The 24,350-nt window shown below is 37.3% G+C and overlaps 1 protein-coding gene across 1 annotated transcript; it reads left to right on the top strand.

Moving 5' to 3' along the window:
* On the top strand, window positions 1-24,140 carry LOC127950772 (cadherin-18-like). The gene is made up of 9 exons (XM_052548034.1): window positions 1-116; window positions 6,723-6,890; window positions 7,169-7,356; window positions 7,490-7,743; window positions 8,550-8,686; window positions 12,203-12,324; window positions 15,929-16,043; window positions 20,393-20,644; window positions 23,352-24,140. The coding sequence occupies exons 2-9, from the start codon at window positions 6,749-6,751 to the stop codon at window positions 23,855-23,857; spliced, it is 1,716 nt and encodes a 571-aa protein (XP_052403994.1). The 5' UTR covers window positions 1-116; window positions 6,723-6,748; the 3' UTR covers window positions 23,858-24,140.
* Window positions 24,141-24,350: the final 210 nt, after the last annotated feature.

Below are 24,350 nucleotides of genomic sequence, written 5' to 3'. Positions count from 1 at the left end.
GTCGGTATTCCAGATCACTGCCACAGATGCCGATGATCCCACCTACGGAAACAGCGCCAAGATCGTCTACAGCATTCTCCAAGGGCAGCCTTTCTTCGCCGTCGACCCCAAAACTGGTACGCAAAGACCTCGCTTTCTACAAATAACCAGTTTTATGGACATTTTGAGATGCCTTCGACTGTAGAAGGCTACACTTGAATATTTTCTGATTGTTCCTATGAGCTTGTTGCGAAGTCACCAGCGGGTGAGTCATTCCACAATAATAGGCTGTAGGAAGCACAGATACATTTTCTCTGTAAAACAGCTTTCAGGCTCACAAAGGAACTCCCGATTTATTGCTCTACCCTATGTGGAGAATAATTGATGCATTCTCACATTGTTGAGGGCCTTTCATACATGTTGTTTCCACCTTTGAAGTGATGTTGAGGGGAAAAACCCCTCCCGACCAGTAACAAAATGTGTCTTTTGTCACAGGGACTTCAGTTAAACATTAAATGAATATGTATGCTCTTTCAAACGGAACTCAGACTCGGGCATCTACATTGAAATTCCAATAAATCATGCAGGAAATGTGGAAAATATCATTCTCAATTGTATCTCAGAAATAAATCAATAAACCTGCATTGAGGGCAATGAATATGGATGGTTTTCTTTGGAGACTTACATGGTACACTCAATTACTCGCAAAAAGCCAGGGTGGATAAACAAATCATTTTCATAATACCAACACATGATTGAAACGTTGAGAGTGCGGCACCTTAGACCCGGACTACACTGTTCTGTGTAGGCTTGAAAACGCCCGAACTGTGGCCTACTTGCTGTGATGTACTGCTCCCTTACCTTGTCTATCCTAATTTAATGTCTTCCTTCCTCCCTCGTTTTTTTATTCTGTTCTTAGTAGCCATTTGGTTCAGTTTCCACAGTGGTGGTGTTTGTTTATGTCAAGTTGAATGTGCCTGGGGGGTGTTTGTCCCAGTTTGAAAGCGCCAACCTGCAGAGTGTTTATCCCATGATAGAGCCTATTTGGTGCAGGATGAATTTGCTTGGCTTATATGTGTTTGAGTGTGCCAGGCTGGTGTGTGTAGATGCACAAACATCTACATCAGCAGTGTACGAGGTAAAATGGTGAATAGCATCTGTTCCAGCTGTTAGTGTGTGCGTTGTTTTTTAGGCGAAACGCCCTGTCAGCAACAGCATGAGCTGCTGACCCAAGAGACTCAGCTTAGTACCAATACATACTTCTATCCCTCAGATATCCGCCATGAAACTCCGCCAATTTACACAGAATTGCTTCTTGGGTACTGCACTGTGCATTTATTTATTATGTGTAATTGCTTATTCAGTCTCCCTCCCACTGGGACCCATGGGATTGTTGCCATCCTCCACTGAAGCAGCAGATCTCTGATGGCGGTTTGTCTTTTATTGGTGTCTTTGGGGCTAAAACTATGAGATTGGATTTACTGTAAACCTTCCATGGTCACTCTTTCAACTCTTTTCTCATCTCTAATCCCCTGTTTGTGGCTATCATGAAGGTTTTGATGGGATTAAGAAGCTATACTGTATTATAATGTTCACATCAGGGGTTATTATCATAGGGCGCTGGTTTAATGTTGCAATCTTGCATATCGGTGTTGCTTGCTCATTTTGTCCGGAAGTGCTTATACCCTTAGCACTAAGAGTAGTGTGTGTGCATGTTTGAATCACTCTCAAATAATCCAATACTCCAGGTCTAGAGAGCCTCTTTTGCTGTTGGAGAGAGATAAAGAATTGACGGAGGTTTGTATCTTCTGCTTTGAGCATCACAGCTGTAAAAAGCTGTTTTCACATTTTGAGTTTATCCATAGATATACAGTAGTTTATTTATTTTAATTAATTAATTAATCTGTTTATTTATTTATTTTGTATAGGTTACATTATATAAATCTGCTCCAACCATTTGCTCAGGAAATAGGGAATAAGGCGAGGATGAAGGAAAGGCTGGAATGCAGAATAGCTTGAGTCTGCCATGTGAACTTGAACATGAGATCCCATGTTAATGTTTACTATGAAATGAGCACCAGCTGACAAGATATTGTACAACCAGGCCCCAGTGCACCAACATGGGCAACAAAGGGCTGTTTACTTTATATGAGACAGAAAGGAAATTATAATAGAGCATGCTTGATAAATATAGAAGTTCACTTAATTGTGAAGCCTTTACTGTATGTGCAACACAACACTCTGTTGTGTAAACTACTGAAAATTTTAGTCAAGTTAATGGTGTTGCTACTATTAGTTATTTTCTGCACTTCATTTTTCTTTTTTGATAATCCGATTGAAGCATCACCAAAGAATACCTGCATCAATACTATTATAGTTACTGGAGCACTTTTATTTAGTATTGTATTTTTTATTATTATTTTTTTTTCAGAGCAATTTTTTTGTGTTAAAATGTATTTATATATTTATTTTTAGTGTAAAATGATTAGAGATTGTTCTTTTTATTTTAGTCTAATCTAGTAATTTGTAGAATACGATATTTGTAGTATAATGTGGTTTAATATAGCATAGTGGAATAATTGTTTTTCTTCCTACAATTACAAATACCCAAGCTATTCTCACCCATCCACCTTTGTGTAAAGCACAATAACTTGCATCATTGTGTCTAATCTTCATATCTGAGAATTACCTCAACTGCACCTTTGTGTAGTAGTTAGTTCGCCCCATTTACCGGTGGGTGATGCTTAACCGGCGTGATGTTTTGCACTTTCACTATAAGGTTGACTGTCTGTTGTTCCATAGGAAATCAAACTCTCAGTACAAAGAACAGGGCTTACCAAGTTCTGCATCAGTGTCTGGTCCTGTTTGCTTTATTTACTTTCTGTCTCTGCTGTGTGGCTACTAGCTGAATACTAAGAGCCTGTTTAACATGAACATTTTGCTTTTTTCGTTGTGTTGTCTGCTGAAATCCCCTGTCCTGGCAGGTGTTGTCTGCTCTCAATAGGCTGGGTGCAATCTCTATGACATTCTCTGGGGCCGAAACACTGGCATGTGTTTATTTGTTCTGGCGGATTGAGGTATCTGTTAGCATATTTTTTTCTCACTCCCATTGGTCGTGTCCATTTAAAAAGAAAACATTGCATGTTAGAATATTTAAACTGTCCATCTCACACTTTCACATATGACATGAAATTGAAATTCACTGCTAGTCATTCCTTTACAGGTCCTCTGTGCTCCTTGTAGGTACTGTGTGTGTATTTATATTTAAGACAATCAGACAGAAATATTTATACTGCCCATATAGTTTATAGCATTTTTATCTAGTTATATGACAGATTAAAACATGAAACATGTATAGTTACAGAGATGCAGACATTTACTGTTTTCTACTCATCTTCCTTCCTTCCTATAATATTACATTTATGTATACAGGTTTTCACCAGACAAAAAAAAAAACACACCATATGAAATGAACCACAGTTATATATCATCAGATCATCAGGTTACATCATTTATAAACATCAATAAAAGAATGGGATATGTCCCACGTTAATAGCTTGGCTTGATAATGCACACTTTTCTTTTGATTTCTTTGATGACTGATTACCTTGAGTGTGTAAACATCAAGGCATTTCATATATTTTTTTGATTAAACTGACAAGAAGTATCCTCTATATCAGTGGTTCCCAAACTGGGGTGCGTGCACCCCTAGTGGTGCGCAGACTGACCACCAGGGGTGCGCAAGAGAATGTTTGTAATGGCGGGGAAAAAGATCGCTCTTTATTATTTTTATGTATTTAAGTGAGGTAAACTTTACATGCAAAGGTTTTATTAAGAAATAAAATTTCACATTTCACATTACACACTACATTACTGTATAAATTACAATTGATTTCATTTCATTTTACAAGCACGTTTGTGTCACAATAGCCCCGCCCTGTTCTTTTAGTTCATATTAGGTGCTAACTGATAATTCGTTCATTTTTCACTTACTACATTCAACAGAATGGACACCTGGGGCCGAATTAAAAAAAAAATCTTCTCAAGAAATAAATTTAAATATTAAAACGTTCTCAAATATATTCCTAAGAACATCTTAATTTTTTTTCTTAAGAAGAAATTAACAGCCGTTATCTGAATAAATACATGTTGCTGCTAAACTCACTCCTGTAGATTACCCTAATAATCATAATCATAAGCACGCACCAGACTGTATATTTTTGTTGCGACTTTGAATGGCGCTCAGCTTCATGTTTTAATGCGGCCTGTTTTTGAACAGTTATTTTTAAAATAGCCTGTCTTAAGCTGCAGCAATATGTTTCATTAATTTTTGTGTCGTGTTTTTGCACTTTCATCTGAGTGAACGCTTCCGGTATTTTAGTCCGCGCTTCTACAGCAAATGCATCCTGCGCACTCATATGCACTGAATATTGCCAAAGATGATGTATTAATAAGCTAAAATTAACCCTGACTCGTTTCAGGGTTGCTAATGAGTTTTGAAGTCAGTAAAAAGCAGGTCACACACAGGCTAATCATGAGCGATCATGTTTACATTAACAGTCATCGCTGTCCCTTCAGAAAACTTGTGCACATCTCTAGTCCTCCTATGTATTATATGTAGCTGTTGCTGTAATGTTCAAATATAACAATTCATTTCAAATAATATTCTTAAGATGATTTTTTTTGGGAATACAAAATATCCTTAAGTTTTTTCTAAAATTAAAAAATAAGAAGAAAATGGAAGTTGAGAAGAAATTTCTTCTTAAGAATGTTTCGTGAATCCAGGTTAAAAACGGGCACTTTAAAGAAATTAAATATTTATATGTATATATCATATATATTTAATGTATATGATCTGTGTGCAAACATGCAGGCCCATCCATCTCACAAAAAAGGAAGTGATCTTTTATTATCATTATGTTTTCTAGTTTACAGTGAATATTTGTATTTAGTTATTGCAATTAAAAATTTGAAATCTAATCAGAGTAAGGTGTTGGGGGGTGCTTGACAGGTGCCAAACACTAGAAAGGGGTGCATGCTGAAAAAAGTTTGGGAACCACTGCTCTATATATTTACTAAGAAGTAAATAAAATGTTTCTAGTGCTATGCACTGAAAGAGCTTATGCTTTTATGAAATGATGCTATTGATTTCCAGTGTTTTTAAACATCCCATGTTGGTGCATTGGAGCCTTGGTATATCATGTCAGTTGGTGCTCATTTCTCAGACACATTACCATGGGATCTCATGGCGTAAAGGGGCACAAATACAAGTTCACATGGCAAATGCAAGCTGTTCTGCTTTCCAGCCTTTCCTTCATCCCTGTCTTATCCTCTATCTCCTGAGGGAATGTTTGGAGCAGATGGCAGCCTTTGGTTAAGAGTTGTGGAGTATGCAGGAGATGTGTGCACATCTGGAAAGGAGGGTTCATGCTACGGGCTTAAAGCACATAAGAACAGTACATAGAGGTGACAGGTCAGCCCTCACCTGCTGGTGTGTTGTCAAGCTCGAAAAGAACCTGTACCAGGTCAGAACTGGGGCAAAGCAGAGGATAACCACTCGCTATGAGCTCACCTCCTCAATAACTAAGGGTCATAGATCTGCAGTGTACACATGATATTCAGGACACGCACCTTTCCTGGGAAGGGTGGCTGTTATTGCTGGAAATGCCATCAAATGGCTAGCGGTTTGATTTCAAGCAATGGTTCTCTTGAAAATTCATTATTTACCCTCAGTCTTGTCTTTTGAAAACCCATTTAACTTTCTATCTTCTATGGAAAACAAAATGAGATGCTTTTCTTTTGCATAAAGTGAAACTAAATGCTGACAATGGCTATCAAGCAAGATTTTCTGTGAAATAATGACTTCATATGAGTCTGGACCTCACACAGAGATATACTGCAATATGGCTTCATAAGACTTAAAATATTGTCCATGAGTTCTGTAGACTGCTTTTATTTTGCTTTTATGGTGCCTTTTCCTTTGTAGGAGCATCATAACTCTAGTCATTAATTTTCCATGGACAAAAGTATATCAAGAATTTGCTTTATATGAATTATACAGTAACTTTCAAGAGATGTTCATCCATTTTAGGAGGATTTCCATAAAATATTTTGACAAAAATACATGTTAATTTCTTTAAAGACAGCTTATAGCTCAATAAACGAAAGCGCTTTGAATATGTGTTACATGCAATACCATTTGTGGTAGTTATAACTTTGGTCACTTTATTTTAAGGTCCAATTCTTGCTATTAACAAACCGTTAACTGTGATTTTTGCCTCAATAAACTCCTATTTTGCTGCTTATTAATAGTTTGTAAGGTAGTTGCTAGGTTTAGTCATTGGGCAGGATCAAGGATGTAGAATATGACCATGAAGAATATGTTAAAAATAGGCATGCTAATAACCAACTAGTGAGAATTGGTCCCTATACTAATTGTTACCATGACTTGTTTTAAATTTTGTCTTTAAGTCTTATATTCTCACCAAGGCTAACTTTTACTTTTAATAAATTGTGTTTATAAGGCTTTTGTAGTTCTACATACTTTTGTTTTCACTTCATGTGGAGGGTTCAATACCTCCCTAATCTTTGTCTTCTATGGAAATGTGGGCTGTTTTAATATTTGTACTGAAACACCATAATTTGCAGAAAATGGTAATACACTTTTAAACATCCAATAATGAAATATGGGTTATGTAGGTCAGTGAGAACTATATTTATTCTTTCTGATCTCTGGATCACAGGTGTCATCAGGACAGCTTTGCCGAACATGGACAGAGAAACTAGAGAGATGTACTCTGTCATCATCCAAGCCAAAGACATGGCCGGCTCTGTCGGGGGTCTGTCCGGATCCACGACAGTCAACATCTCACTGACCGACGTCAATGACAATCCACCGCGATTCCCTCAAAGTACGAGTCCCTGCTTCTCTTGGTCTGGATTTTAGGCACACCCCTTCTACAGAAACCATCTAATCCTTAAATCCCTTTGAATGTACTGTGAATGTATCCCAAATGACTGAAATCGTTTAAGCTTTATTTTGTGAAAGTAAACAAGTTTTATTGAGCTTGTGCAGGTTTATCCCAAATAAACCCTGCAAATTAGTTGAGCGCAACCAACACTTTTCAATATTCGCATCAAAAGATTTTTAAATCGCATCTATTCTGTTTGTTTTTATCTTCCACTTCAGAAAACTATCAGCTGTACGTGCCAGAATCTGCTCAGGTAGGGAAAGCAGTTGGTAAAATCAAAGCGAACGATGAAGATCTTGGCGTAAATGCTGAGATGACATACAGAATTACCAATGAGGAAGGAGCTGCCATGTTTTCCATTTCTACAGACAGTGACAAGAGAGAAGGAGTCATCTCGCTCAGAAAGGTCTGAACTAGATGTTCCCACAAAACCAATGGGATCAAACTAATGTCTGCTCATTCAGCCATGCCCTGTCTTTTCCCAGGCTAAAATGTATTTTCTGCTTCTCCCTTGATCTTTTTACTGATGTCCTTTATAGCCTCTGGACTACGAGAAGAAGAAGGCTTACTCTTTGAATATAGAAGGTGTCAACACCCATCTGGATCCTCGTTTTTCTTACCTGGGTCCTTTCAAAGACACCACCACGCTCAAGCTTATCATTGGGGATGTTGATGAAGCTCCAGTGTTTACAATGGACTACTATATCATGGATGTGTATGAAAATGCTCCAACTGGGACAGAGGTTGGCATGGTAACTGCTCAAGACCCGGACAGCACAAGAAGCAAAGTCAGGCAAGTTTTCTAAAGAGAATTATACTGTTAGATGTGGTTTTGAGGTCAAAAAAGAAAAAAAAGAAAAGAGGATGCAGAATTGCAATTCAAAGTTGAGGAAGTGTATGTTCTCCCATAGCAAACTGTGGTAATAGCAAAATTTATTTAGTCTTATTTATAATAGCTTAATAATAAGTTAAAGAAGATTTATCTACTTTCGAGGTAAAGGAGGAATCATATGAATACTGATATTGTTTCATGCTAAGTTTTCTTAAAATTTGCATACACTGCATTGCACCTGAAGTTGTAGTGGCCACTGAGACCAAATGCAGAAACAGTCGAGCATAGAGTCTATTTATATAAGTGTCTTTTTTTTTTTCCCCCACAGCAAAGTCTGGCAAGAAAACGCTATCTTGAAAAAGCCTTATCTTAAAGTTATGAATAAAACGTTTCAAAAGCCTTAAAGTTTAAAGGTTTATATCATGTATCCGAGAAATGTAATCCGAGTTTTATTCTGCAGCTACTTAAACGCATTCATATATACTTTTTATTGTTTAGGTTAAGCATCTTAACAAAATGTCTTGAAGTAAGGTCTAAACAGAAATTTATCGTAAGTTGTAGGTGACAGGAGATTAATAACTGAGTAATCAAATGTAAGAAATATAGTCATAAGGTTTCAGAGTCTGCTTTTGTAATCATATATTTCAGTATTCAGTTTCAGTGTCTATGAAAGCATACTGTATACACTTCATATGTGCTTCTGGAATAACTGTCAACATATTTTGAATATTATCTTTGAGTAGAACTTGTCAACATTGCAATTTTAGGTATTCCATCGAGCAAATTGCAGATGGTGATGCACTTTTTACCATCGATGTTGACAGTGGACTCATTACAACCACCAAGAGTCTAGACCGAGAGGAGGTAGCCTGGCACAACATCACAGTGATGGCTGCAGAGATTGGTATGTACGATTCTGAGGTCTGAATTCTGTCTGTATTCACTGATATATATATATATATATATATATATATATATATATATATATATATATATATATATATATATATATATATATATATATATATTGTAACAACAATGAGTTTTACATAGTAATTAACTCAAATGATATATAGGGAATTTGAATAATTAATCAAGAATTTGATTAATATATATCTCAGATGACAGTTACATTTAATTTTATTGATTATGAAAAATAGCTCAATTGCCAATACCAATACTAATCACAGGGCACTGTGATTTACTCATTAATATGTCAATATTACATTCTTCATATCAATTATTGTGATCTCTTACTGTAAATTACTGCAGATCAAGCCGTGGTATGTCCAGCACACCACTGTAGACCTATCAATTTTCAATAAAGTTATCACGCCTTATAATTCAAGGAAAAGTATTCTCTGGCCATGAAAATATTATCCTATCCTTATGATAAATTTAGTTTCTAAATTTAGAGCTTGTAGCTAAAGACCAAAACATTTCAGTGACTCGTAATGTGAGTGGGGTGGAGTCCAAAGCCAATCATTTTATATATGAGTTTTTAATAATTCAACTAGTAATACATCAAACTACAAATCACACAGAGTAAATATGCGTACGAAAATACAGACAATAAACATTTAAGAGACATAACGGAATCCAAATAAAAGAGAGAGAGAGAGAGAGAGAGAGAACGAGAGAGAGAGAGAGAGAGAAGTGTAGAAAGCGAGAGAGATCACAGAATGAGCTCAGGTATGAAAATCATAGTCAGTAACTTTTGGGAAGCCAACAACAAATCAGATCATAACAACACTTTAAACCAGCATTTAAATCTCCATAGAGAAAGTGATACTTGCAGAAGTGTCCCATGTGAGTGTGGCGTGAGATCGGCGTCGAGCTTGTGAGCTTTGCGCGTTGAAACAGCCATGTGCCATGAAACGGAGGCCATGTGACGCGCGTGCACGCTGCGCTTGGCGTGAGCGTGGAGCACGTGGTCCTTTGTTCTGTCCTCGCGCGGTATTTGAAAGGTTCAACAAACATTGTTCCAGAATTCGTCTTCCTTGCGTGGAGAGGCGAATAGTTTAATAAACTTAGTAAAGAAAAGAAAAGAAAACGAACGAAACGAAAGCTTCCAAAGGAGCCATTAAAATGGCTTTTTCTCTCAGCCCCTGTGCTGAGGGGGTTCGCGCTATGAGCGCGGAAGCAACGTTGGAGAGCAGCGTGTCCGAGAACGGAGAAGAGAAAGAAGAGCAAAAAGAGAGCGAAGAGGAGGGTGGACCTTGTTTGGTCAATTCTTATAGCTTGAAATAGTTCACGCCCATTTTCGAGGGAGCATCCAATGAATGTCCGCGATCTGAAGCGGAGGGAAAGTTCCTTTGTCTCGGTTGAGACAACCCCCTGATGATTTAGGGCCTGTCCGATTTCATCAGGAATATTAAAGCAAGTTCATTATTCCAGATTAAATACATTTTTCATTACTTTGCTCTAGATAAATGGGTCTGTCAAAGCATGACGATTAGAACAAGACTAAACATAATAGGTATATGTGATCAAAACATGAAGTTACATTAAATATGTGTAATTCTACATCTGAAAGATTTGCTTAACACATGATAACACTGCAGATGTTGGGAAACATCTAAATGTACCAAAAGGGAATACGTAATACATTTATACAGCATAAAAACTAACAGGTAACAAATTCATTCCATAGAATGCATTGGGGAGAAGATTTGGCTTCTCTCCTCTCCTGTGTGGTCGTAAACTTTACGACCTGCAAAAGTGGGGGTTGCAGAACATGGCTCTCTTTGAGGAAGTTAAAGTGAGGAAAGACATTTCCTAAAGTATAAGCTTGCAACTTGTACTCTTCACATAACAAGGATTAACCATTTTATGCAATCCATAAACATAATTAAAATACATATTAATAATAAAATGAAAGTAAGGAACTTATACGAAAAGTTCCTTTGTCTCCAGTGTTGGAAGAATTTGGGTTGGGGGTTTTCGTTTCTTCTTTGAAGCTTGCATGGGCATCGTAAATAGTTTAAGTCCAGCCAGGCTGGCATTTAGTACCAACAGTCTGAATTTATAAAACAGAATTTAACCCATGAATCGCTGACCTGCATATCTGTTACAATATATATATATATATATATATATATATATATATATATACAGTATTTAAATACAAACACACACACACAGGGAACCATTTTACTAATGATATTTTTATATTGAATCAAGCATTCTTCTTAAACCATGGACTGGGAACACCTTGTCCAGAAGGAATAATTGGCCCTGAAGTCTAAATCATTGATACTGACCAAAACAAATTTCTCCTTGAAGAAGGAGTGTTGCATTGTTGGATTGATGCTGAGGATGCTGTTGGCATGCTGATGTGGTTATGAAGGTGGACCGGGTCAATACATTTTTCTTCTCTTTTTCTATATTTATTTATTTATTTATTTTTAACCGATGCTTATCTAAGCAATTATCTTTCCTCGACATTTTTCTTCACAGTGGTGTTCAGCTAATGGGCTGAAACTGCCCTCTATAAACGCTTGCTGATAGTGGGCTGATAATGTTAGGTCATTGTAGTTAATCTCAGTTCCATCATGCTGAATGTTTCCCACACTGATTTTAAATTATCATCATGCTTCAATGAATCCCATGACAGCAGCATGAATCATATGTATCTCACTTTAAGGTTATAAACATGGTAAATGTAAAAAATAAAAAAATAAAATAAAATAAAATGTATTGAAAGCAAAGGATCAGGTTGCCCCTGTGTCACAAGATTAAGACTGCATTTATATCCCAGGGGCTGTTTTTGTTTTGTTTTTGTTTTTTAACAAACCAACAGAATTCACCTTTTTATTTCATATAAAAGTCACATGAAACATTTTTGTTTGTTTGTTTGTTTGTGTGTTTGTTTCATATGTATTCATAAATAAAAAATGTATTCAAAAGTTATTTTATCCTATTTACAAAAAAAAAAAAATGATTACAGTTATAAAACTGTGTCAGTGAAAAGCTTCTCATGATATCCATGGCAGTAATTTGTTTAGATTAGTATAAAAGTGTAAAAATATGATTTAACTGTGCATATTTAGGATAGATACAAATAACTGTGCAAGTTCATTACCACTGGACAAATAAACTTGGACTTTAATATTGGACAAATAAACTTGGACATTACAAATAAACTAGTGAGAGTATTAAATGTTCACATAGTTAATTAAGTGCCCCAAAGTTGGCATTTGAATTGTGCATAAAGAATTTAAGGATATCTTTTTCTTGTACATAAAACACAGTATTCAACAGCAGATATTGCTGATTCACGTGTTATGCTAATATGTCCTGATTTGTCATGATTTCAGTCATTTGAAATCACTCATACATTGATCATTCATTGTTTTTTGGAAGTTATTAATTAGAAAACATCCATGATTTCATATTTGTCATCTTTTTTTTTTTCCAGACAATCCAAATCTGGTGAGCTATGTACCAGTCACAGTCCAGGTCTTGGATGTCAATGACAATGCCCCCTATATTGCCACAGACAGCGCTCTGGTTTTGTGTGAAGGCTCCAAAGCAGGCCAGGTTAGTTATCTCCTCTCAGTCTTTTCCTCAGTGTGTCACTATCATTCTTTTTCGACCTGTCAGCTTCAATCTGAACCCCTGAAACCGTTTTTCCTATCTGCACTCCTCCTTTTCTCCTGTCCTTTTCTCCTTCCCTATTTCTGCACCATTTTTGTTTTCTCAAATCATCTTTTTTTTCATGGTTTAATTCCATCTTTCTTTTCACATGTATGTCTGAACACACACACTCCCACTTGCACTAATGCCATGGACACATGCATAAATGAAAAACACATACGCTGCCTTTATGATATGTCTGAAACCATCAAGGATGGATTTATCTGTGGCTCGACAGACTTTGGAGGCTCTTAAACCTATAAATAATTCAGCATGTACCAATGTATTCACCGGCAGATAGCAGTCCGCATCAAGCGCACTAGGAATGGCTCACAGGAAATGTTAATCGTTGCACGTTGAAATCTAGGTTCATGTGCAGCAATGAACAGCAGTGCTGCGGCATAGCTTTTATAGCTTTACCCTTGAATGAGATTACGATTTAAGCAGTTAGACACACACAATTCACACACAGTGGGCGACAATACATTTTTTTTAATTAAATATCAAGGGTCCTGTTTGAACATTTGTGCCCGCTTTGCTGGTGGTTAACCATAAAGTGTACTTAAAGGGATAGGTCACAATTCCGTCATCATTTACTCACCCCAATATTGTTCCAAACCAAAGAAAGTTTTGCGATTGTACTGCATATCTTCATACGACTCATACGACGGCTTTATATGGATTCATTTTACAAAGTATTAATGACCTTTTTGGATCATCTAAGGGTCTATTCACACCTGTCTTGTTTGGTTCGATTGATACGAACTCTGGTTAATATTCCCCTTTAGTGCGGAACTTTTTGGCAGGTGTGATACAACAATCGCACTCTGGTGCGCACCAAACAACCAAATGAACTCTGGTATGGTTCATTTAAGGTCTGAATTAGGGCTGTGTGATTTGGACAAAAAAAAACAAGATTTTTTTATCAATTTTGCGATTTCGATTTTAATCGAGAGCGCATTATTGTAACTTGAAAGCACATTTAAATAATGCACTCACAACTCTCTCTGTGCTCATGCGCAAGATATTAAATCTTTTTGCACCTTTCTATTTATAACCTTTTCTGTTCTCATCTTTTACCGCGTGCAGTGTGAGCGTTCTAAACCATTAACATGGGCTGGAAAAAAAAAGGCTACGCATCACAGACAGAGTGTGTGAACCTGGAGTAAGGCATGTGCCCAGTCTGCTCTGTTCTCGCGCTCCACTTAGGCGTGCTGCATCCTGATTGGTTCAGATAACATACTGCAGAAGGTTGGGGATGCGGAAAATCGTACTATAAAGCGATTTAGAAATCGTGCACACTCAAATCACGATTTTATTTCGATTTCGATTAATCGCACAGCCCTAGTGTGAATATGATCCGACCTCGATCTGATCCAATTGCAGAAAGCACAGCGCCTTTTGAGTTAACAGGCTCCCGTAGCTGGAGTTGCCTTAGGGGAAAGTGTTGTGTTTGCAACATTTGCTAGCCACTGAAAAATGTTTAGTTGTGTTTCGACAAGGAGCACCAAAGAGACACGCTGCCTCATTGACACTTGGGCAAATTCCTATATATGACAGCTATTGGAGTAGACGCATAAAAATCATGTTGATTGTGGGGTGGGGGGGGTTGGGGGGGTACGGATAATAGCACAGTTAGCTTACACTTGTGGAAGCCTGCAATTGCTTTCCTATGAATGCTGTTTTTTTAAGTTTCACTTTCGCTTTTATTATACCTAATCATTATTCTTCACAGTACCATTGTCAGTATGCCTTGGTATGCCATGGTATGTCAACAATCCTTGTTACAACATCGTATAGATGACATTGTCTCATCTGATCATAAGTGTCTTCATATTGTGTGTGTAGCTAATAACAGAAAATCAGTAAAATAATAACAATTGCACTACGAAGAATCTCCATGATTAATTTTCCTGTTTTTCCCTGCTTGAGAATTTCTGTCCAATGAATGGATGACCTCAGCACACATGGTTTTGTTTACAATTTCTGGTTCACTTGCAAAAAGGGCAGTGTGAAAGCAAACCGCACCAAACAAAACAAAAAAAAAAAATCAACATTGTATTTGGTCTGGACCAAAGCAAGTGAACTAGCAGACTTTTCCTGGTGTGAATACACCCTGAGTTTTAGTTACCTTGACTTTCAGTGGAGGAATAAAAGGTATAAACACCTCTTAGATATAAAAATATATATATATATCTTCCGTTTCAAAGATTAATCAAAGTGTTGTGGGTTTGGAACAATGTAATAAATGAGTGCAGAATTTTCATCTCTTTAGATAAAGGAATGAAAGTGTAGTTGTTGTTTTGTTTTGTTTTTTCAGACCTCTGTTTAATTAAAGGCTGTTTTTTAATTATTTTCAGGCTTCATTCAAGCCCAGTGAATGATTTAATGTATAAGGTTGAGGTCCATGAATAAGCAAAGAAATTGTCTTTCATTTATTGTGACTTCTGGTCTGCTGGGCTTAAACCAGTCCATCTAACATCTAAATAAAATCCTCTTCCCAATTACTTTGTAAGATAATCAGGGACTGCTGTTATGCTGTGGCCCTTGATTAAGTGTTTCCACAGAGATAAGGCAAAACCACATTTCTTGTACTGGCATCAACTCACAGGAAGCTCTTTTCTTTTGATCTGCTCTGCACACATTCACAACAGTACGCTGCATGAAACAATGCTGTTCTTTTAGGAAATCTGTTATGCAGGGACAAAGGCCATATTTAAAATTGGCTCCATTACTTGGTCCAGAGTTCTTTTCTACACCCTTCTCCAAGTATTGGTCTGTCTTATTGTAGATTGTAGAGAAAGTTTACTCTTGTTGATTCCTTACACCAACAAAAAAATGCAGCTGCAACAAATGTGAACTGCTCCTAAATGCATTTTCTTGAGAAACTAATTTGCATTATCCTTTAATAAGTGTGAACGATAGCTTGCTAAAGCTAATCATATGTCATAATATTGATTTTGCACCAATTCTGAACATGAACCATACCAAAACACCAACCAAATCCAACATCAAACCAACTAGGATCAAACCAACCAGATGCTCTGGTGTGAAAGTGCCCCAGAGAAAGAAACCCTTGACCCAACATGGGTGGTACGTCAGAGACAGGTGAAGAGCTTCAATAATTGGTCCAGACTCTGCATGAGGAGATTCCAACTTCCAGCTGATGTGCTAGCAGGAGCCAATTAGGTTAACAAGCTGACAAAACATCATGAGTCTGAGCAATGCTTCAAACTAGTGATCTGTTCAATGACTGTGATCCAGACACCCAACTGGCTGAGGGGCTTTGGGTCAGCAGTCTGAAGTTAATGTCTTTCAAAAGTGGAGAGGAAGAAGAAGCCCAGGTGGTCCAATTACATTTCTGGGTTATAAGGAGTGGCAAAACCCATCTCTCAGAGAAGCAAAACGTGTCTGTTTTAGTTATATTTAGTGCCATTTTTTATTCAACCTTAATTCTGGAAAAAGAAAGCACTAAGCATCAGCTTGTTTTCTCTTGTTCTGGGTGTAGGTCATTCAAATCATCAGGGCCACAGACAAGGACAACTTTGCCAATGGTCGATTTACTTTCGCTTTACCAGAAGACCTTCCAGTGAATCCAAACTTCACTCTGAAGGACAATGAAGGTAAAAAAAACAACAACAACAACAACACACACAATAACAAAACCACACATCTGCAGGATTTGTTTTGGCTGGGTAAAACATCTAATTAGAAATAGTTTGACATGTCAAGCTTGTATTTTAGGAGTTAGTTACAAAAACAAATTCCATATTCAGTACTTAAGTTGTACACAGGCTCTCATTAAAGTCAAATGCGATCTGACTGATCTAAAGGGGCTCTCTGATGGCATCTCAGTAATGGAATCTTTCTAATGTTTTCCAACTGATTTCCTGATGTTTGCTCAGGGCAAACCCTCAATGCCTCTCCACAAACATATTTACTACCACGTTGTCACACACATCACCCTCATTTCCAGCCTTCCCCTCCTCTTCTATCTCTTTTTTAATATCGTTGCAAGGCCAACCAAGCTGTTTCCTCGGAAACCAGGTCTGTGTTTATGTTAGCTCAAGGCTCCCTGGTGGAGATGGTTGGGCTGTAATGATTTACTTCTAATGCCGGACCGCTGCTTGGGTGAATCAGTGCTGCAGGTGGACCGGTTGGAGTTTAACAGGGCAATCAGGGAGATGAGATAGTTCAGAAGAGCCAGTGCTTTTGAGTTTGTATCCTAGCCAAGGTCCCCTCAGACTGCCTCATCCTTAAATAATATCCCAACGGATGGACCATTACTGACCATTTTTCACATTGGGGGTTGGAGCGCTCTGTTGCGCTTGCTGAGAGTGAGTGGGTGTGTAGGGCTGTCATCCTTGATCACGTAGATGTTTCTTTCCTGGCGCCGCAGTCATTATGCCAGCATCCACTCGACCAGAGCGCTTGCCAGGTTGAAGCAGAAAAAATATGATGGACATTCCCTACGGAGGTGCACTTACCCCCCCCCCCCCCCCCCCCCCCCCCCCATATATAATCATATTGACTGTTATGTTCTTCGACGTAGTTCATATTCTAAATCTAGGAAAGTGTTTTTAATGAAGCTGTCCGATGAATGGGTGAGGGAATGAATTGCGCGCCCCATCCGCAAAGATAGCCAACATCAAATTTGACGCTTTGCCACGGTTTTGGCAAGAGTGTTTGTGTCATCTGAGATGTGGGGCACATTACATCGAGCAGGTCCCTCTTGGGCCAATTCACCACAATTCTCTCTCAGGCCATTTATCGCTCACCATTTAATCACTCACATTAAGTTATAACAGCTAGAGCGATCAGGACTCATGCCAGAACTGCAGTATTGGCAGTATTTGTTGTTGTTGTTGCTATTTCCTATTTATTTACATATCTCTATATTTATTGCACGAAGCATCTCACAGTGAAGATTAATTATCCACAGTACATGCATCGTTCGCTCTCATGTTTTTTCACAGGGAAAGTGTTTACGAATCACTGCTACTTAAATCAAAGTGCAACTGTGAATTTCCCATCCATGTGTAATTACAGACCACGTTTTCTGCGTTGTTTGTGAAGATTCGCTAATGATCATTCCACCCTCGGTCGTTTCATGTTCATGTTTTTTAATAGTGTTTGGACAGAGTAAATGGAGTCTACCTGCAGGCCATTTTATAAAACCCCCACAGCATGAAATCAAACACAAATGCGTTAAACCTAGGGGTCACTACGGCTGATTTATGCGTAAATATTTCAGAGATGCTAATTTGGCTAGTGTTAACCTTAACCCTGAGTTAGGAAATTTTCCTTCCTGTAGTATCTAATGCATTCACAATAGTTGCTGGATCTGCAAGCATTAGATCCCTGGAGAGAAAGAGCCCTGCCTCGTTTACACTGCTGTAGACTTGGGTATATGGACATTACAGGCCCAGAGACAAGCAAATAATACAAATATCAAATATTACGGTTAAGGAATGTAGCATTTATGTCTTTTCATTCATAAAATTTTAAGTATATTACTTCCCTTTATAAATTAAAGCATCAGTTACAGTACTTGTCATTAGTTACTTTTTTTCTCCCTAGCAGTTAAATAACTGTTTAGTCCTTTATTTTTGTATTCAGCCTGCATATAACTTTAGTAACTATATAGCTTATATTTTTTTTTTTTTTTTTTATTCGACATGCGTGGTTTTTAGTACCATATAGTTATGATTGTCAGCCAATATTAGTAATATAGAATGTTTATCCATGTCAGTTGTATTGTATACTAGCTATGCTCATGCATACAATAATAATAATAATAATAATAATAATAATAATAACAATAATAATAATAATAATGCATGCACATTTGCTCTAGTTTTACATTTACATTACCTTAGTCATATTCTAACATTAATATAAAGTTTGTCTTTTAAAACACTAATATTTTATTTTAATACTGCTTAATACATTTAACAAGTCTTTAACAAATCTCAAAATTAATATTGGTAATTTATTGATTATTTACTGATTTCCATTTATAGCCCATTAAGGTTGAGCATAGACAGGAGGTGGGAAAAACATTTATTTGTTCACTTTATCAGATCAAATATATACTACTTTACCTGATACGGTGTAAAATAAAGTAAATACTCTGTCTAAACTCTTATGAGTTGTTGCAGGCAATTTGCCCAGAGGTGCATTTGTATAGCATGATTGCTATTAACATGCCCATACCAGTGTTAAACCCAAACCTACGCTCTTGCTCTCCTGGGAGCTGGTATTCAGAGGGAGACGGAATTCATCTTGCAACCCAAACCCAAACATAGTCAGAAGACTCTAGCTCAACACACATCTGCAGTGGGAAGCAGCAGCATGACCGTGCATATGCTGAGGTGCTTACGACCTGCCTGTTTGTGGGTGTGTGAGTATGTGCGAAAGGAAGGCAGCGACAGCTAGAAAAGAAGGTGAAAAAAATTTGCACAAGCAAATTTGCACGAGAAAAGTTGGAGCACTGTAGGGAGTTAATAAAGCATGACGCTTTTGTCACTGTGTGGGATTTACGTGGTGTCAGCACACTGGCGCTCCAGCACTCCTGTTGGGGAGGTACAGCAGTAAAGCAAACTTCTATATTTCTTTTTATTTGGACACAAGTAAAGATAGGCCAATGTGTATCAGAAAACATAGACACCTTATTATTATTATTATTATTATTATTATTATTCATTTCTATCTTAAAAAATTATTTATGAAACGCATAATTCGGATTGGATTGGATTAACCAAATTTGAAGCTATTGTAAAATTATATTATTTTTATGATCTTTGGTTTGTGGTTCCTTTTGAACATTCTGTTAACAATAAGTAACATTGCACCTCCATGTCAACTTACTCTCATGAGAGTATAAGTAGCCCATCTGCTTAATATCTGCTACCTCTTTATTGTGATGATCTCCCAAAAAGACGTTCTACTGACTATAAGGAAAGACTTAGGGTGACCAGACGTCCCGAAAAATTCAGTTCGCGGCACTGTGTACAAAAAAAAACTCCACTACACAATTATTTCATTATTTTTGTTTAAGCTTATTAGTGCTAGGGTTATAGAAAGGTCCGATTTATGCACTGTTACAACAGTCATTGTTTTTAGAGTAATACTTACAGTATAGTCAGCAGAATGTGTTAAAGGTACCATCAAAATAAAGTAAAACTCATATTTTATATATTTTTAAAAGTAGTCTGTTATGATCACCAAGGTTGCATTTATTTGATTAAAAATAGAGTAATAACTAATATTGTGAAATACTATTACAATTTAATATAACTATTTTCTATTTTAATTTATTTTAAATATGTTGTTCCTCTTTTCTAAGTTGCTTTGGATAAAATCATCTGAATAAGAATATGTGAATAACCCAATTTTGTATAAAGGTGACAAATTGTAAATGTAAAATAATTTATTCCTTTGATGACAAAGCTGAATTATTTAGGAGTGTCACATGACTGTATCATTCAAATATGCTGATTTGGTGTTGAAGACAGTTGTGCTGCTTAATATTTGTACAAAAACCATGATAAAGGATACAGGATTCTTTGATGAATAGAAAGTTCAATTAACAGCTTTTTTTATTAAAGTCACTGTAACTGTCGATTGGTTAATGCATAATTTCTGAATAAAGGTATTAATCTTAAAAAATATATTTTTCACCCCAAACTTTTGACTGATATATATACATAAAAAAATGATGCTTAGTGGAATGTATTCTAACATAGTGCTGTGGCTGCAGTTTTATCGCTGTTGTCATTTCAACAGTGAAGAATCAAAAACCATATCAGGCTGTTTGAAAATGAAGTAACAGAATGCAATATTCAAAAAGATGTTCTCCATTCTCAGAGGCAACTGCCGAGAAGGGGGAGAGAATTGTTTTGTTGGCTTCGGTTGCACAGCGTCGTCATGCATGCATCCAGCGAGAATAAACCTCTGCTCTCTCTGACAGATAGCAGCGCGAGTGTGTTGGCGCGCAGGCAAGGCTTCAGCCAGGCAGAACAGGAGCTGTACCAGCTGCTCGTGGTTGTGTGGGATGGAGGAGAGCCCGTCCTCAGCAGCACCAGCACGCTTACGCTCAGGGTGTGTCCGTGCCAGCGCGGGGCCAGGACGCCAGTGTGCAGGGCTCAAGCATTCCTGTCCTCGGCTGGTCTCAGCACCGGAGCCCTCATTGCCATCCTGCTGTGCGTGCTCATCCTCTTGGGTAAGACTGAAAACATAACAGCCAAGAGAAGAACTTGAGTCTTTCCTTCATGAATTTGACATTAGGGAAAGAGCAGAAACATATGAAGGGGTCTGAATCCAGAAGTAAAATTATTCTTTCTTTATTTATTTATTTATTTATTTTACTTTCATTATGTATTTATTTATTTATTTCGATTTCAATTTGAGTGAATCATCAATAATTTATTTTGTAAAATATTTTTGTAGGATTTAATTTATTTATTTTATTATCACTTGCTTGACAGACAGACAGACAGGCAGGCAGGCAGACAGACAGACAGACAGACAGATAGATGGATGGATACATAGATACATACATACATACATACATACATACATACATACATACATACATACATGCATAGATAGTAGAAGCACTGCTTGAAATTCACTGGTTGTAGATGAAAGGTTTCACCCTACAGAATGTGTGAAATCCCCCTCTCTCACTCCGGTCCACTGACAAGGCCAAATATAGACACTACTCAGGAATGCTGCACAACTCTGTGGGCTGAAACCTGGAACAACAATTGTAACTTGCACATACCTGAACAGACAGGAAGTGGTGTTAATAATACATTTAAATATAAGCAGGGGGCGTCAATTTAATCTAACCGTTTGGGAGGGGGGCGTTAAACTGAACATTTCTCAAGAGCAATTTTTGAAAGGGACACAAATAATACAGCTAAAGCTAAGCTTTAAACTAAGCTGTTGTGGTCGCATTGCAACAGCGGTCGTGACTTTTGTTCATTGTAGACATTGCTATCCATCATAGTGTTGCCAAGCCTGCGGTTTTCCCGTGGAATTGGGATACATAATTAATATTGATGTGACCCCAATAACGTTTATTTTAGCCTCTGGAACACAATTTTTACTGGGGGACCACCTCAAAACGCAGTTAGTTTTGGGTTAGTTTTGAGTAGCAATTGGGTGGGTTTTGTTGTTTCAAAACCTAGCAACATTTTCCGTCAAGCAAGTAACATTATTATTTCTAACATAGCGGAATCAGAAAAAAAAAAAAAAAAAAATCATTGGCATCATCTGTATTAAAGAAAAAATAATCACTTAATCTTATGTTTAAGTGAATAAAATTGCCTTGACAGCCTAACTTACTGGAGTTCCACAACTATTGACTTGTGTCTGTGTGGACGATGTAAAAGAGGAAAGCAGGCATTTGGACCAAAGCACTGTGAGGCAAGGAAGGGGAGACTCAAAATATTTCTAAACTTAAAACGCATTTTTGCCCCGTTTGTGGTGTTTTACTGCTTACATAATTATTTAAAATATAAAAAAAAAAATTTTTTATAGTGCTCAGCATGGTTTTTAATCATAATTTTAGGGGGGACTACCCTCAGATGGGGGAGGGGTCCTGTACCTCCCGATCCTCCTGGATTTCTGCATATTAATATATAATTATTATTATTATTTTTTTATTTTTATTTTTTTGCATGCAAAGGATTTAGAAGCTCTTCCCAATTTAGAGCATAAACAACTGTACAACCCAAACACAATGATGTGGCTCCATTCCAAAATTGACCTATCTACCCTGCTAAACATGTTATTCAAGCCTGAGCTGGTTTGCAAGTCTCAGTTGGTCGCCCTGACAGGTCAAGCTGATCTGTTGGCTGGCTGTAGAAGGGAATTGTGCAGTTAAACCAGCTTTGGCATCTCAAACCAGCAAACACAAACAGACTAGCTTAGTTTTGGTGAAGTGGGTGCTTTCAACATTTAGCAACTGTCATTATGAAGACTGTTTCCAGAAGTAGAATGCAACATAGTTACCTTTTTAAGTAACAGTTGAAGGTGGCATGTATCCATGCTATAATCATCTAAGGAGATAGCATGATGAACAGCTCAGTGAAAAATTCAATTAGTCAATAATGTCAGTAATACAGTTATTTTATTAATATTTTAAATTAGTTAATATGTGTATGTTTTAAATTGTATGTGTGTGTTGTGTGTATATATATATATATATATTTTTTTTTTTTTTTTTTTAATGTGTAGTTTTTGTAAATTTTTCTGTTGTAGTTGTTTTAGTTTATCTAAATTGCAATTAAGAACCAGCTGAGAATTAGTAAAAATGTTTTTATTTCATTTCACTCTTATTTTTTTATGGTTTTCGTATTAGTTAGGCTATATATAGTAACCCTGCTTATGAGGGTCCATTTTAGTTAGTGCTACCTATTGTTATTTTAGAATCATTGATATACTATTATAGCTTATGTTTATATATAGTATTTATTCATTTTAGTTTAATTTGAATTATTTTAGTACTTAAAATTAAACTCAACAAAAACTAGAAATGTTGCATCAGCTAATAGCTGAAATAAAATACATATTTTATTTATGTTAATGTAATAAGTATTATTAATATTATGTTTTTTGTTAATGATTGCTGTTGATGCCTTAAAAGGTAGCTGTTTGGAACAGGGCTAATCTGTTTGAAAGAAGAGGCTCATGGCTATTTATGGCAAAACTCCATTGATTTCACATCAGCACATGAGTGATTAAGTGATTATTTGCCCAGACAAAGCTTTTCCCCATATGAAAATGTCAGCAAGCAGATGATTGCACTCCTCATTTTGTACGCCCAAGCGATACGTCACTAACTCCCGATGGTAGTGCATCTAATTCACATCACCATTTACACGGATGAACAAACTAAGCTTGTGTCTCCTCTCTTGTAGCCATCGTGGTACTGTTTGTCACTCTGCGTAGCAAGAAGAGCAAAAAGGAGCCTCTGATCATCTCGGCGGAGGATATCAGAGAGAATGTAGTCACGTACGATGATGAGGGAGGAGGTGAGGAAGACACAGAGGCCTTTGACATAGCGGCGTTGAGGAACCCCGCAGCAGCCGAGGAGATGAGGATGAGGAAAAACCTGCAGTCGGAGCTGTGGAGATCAATGGGGACTGAGGCTCTCAGCCCGGCTTTGACATTACCTGACGAGGACATCCATGAGGTGATTAAGCTCAAGGTGGTTGAGGCCGACCGGGACACAAGTGGCCCTCCGTACGATTCTCTTCAGACTTACGCGTACGAGGGCCGCGGCTCCCCGTCCGGCTCCATCAGCTCTCTGGACCTGCCAGAGACCCAGACAGAGCTGGATCTCAGTGAGGTAGACAACTGGGGCCCTGAGGTACAAATACTGAGCAGAGTCTTTCAAGAGAAAGGCCAGCAGCACGTCCCATAATGGCTGCGCATGTTCTTTAAACCAGAAGTTGTGTGTCGTTTCCCTGCTGTCTGGTCAGATGGGACTGCAGTGAAGGCAGAAGTTTTTTGTTGTTGTTTTTTGTTTTTTGTCATCCAGTTTTCCTGTGGGATTATTTGACTGTCGTTTTTCACTGGCCTTTACAAGTGGGAGTTGATTTTTGAAGAAAAAGTATAAAATTTAGAAAAAAAAGAGAACTCGTAAAGGAAGCTATTTTCCCTGGTGTATATTTTCTATTGCTTAATAAAATTCATGATTCCAGATAAATAAAGCGTGCCTCTATTGCATCTTCGTCCATTTCAAGCAGCCACAGAAGCGTCAGATTCAATGTCCCGGCTGGTTTAGGATGACATCTTTCATACTAAACTGATCATTTCCCTTTTCCAAACTTGATTTCTGTTTTCACAGCCTGTAGTGTTTAAGTTTCACCTAATATTTATACCAGATCGACATTGAACATAGAGTGTGCAATATT

The sequence above is a fragment of the Carassius gibelio genome, chromosome B2 (genome assembly GCF_023724105.1).
Source record: "Carassius gibelio isolate Cgi1373 ecotype wild population from Czech Republic chromosome B2, carGib1.2-hapl.c, whole genome shotgun sequence".
Classification (NCBI taxonomy): domain Eukaryota; kingdom Metazoa; phylum Chordata; class Actinopteri; order Cypriniformes; family Cyprinidae; genus Carassius; species Carassius gibelio.
Note: the sequence above shows the minus strand (reverse complement) of the source record. Positions and strands in the feature narration are given on the sequence as shown.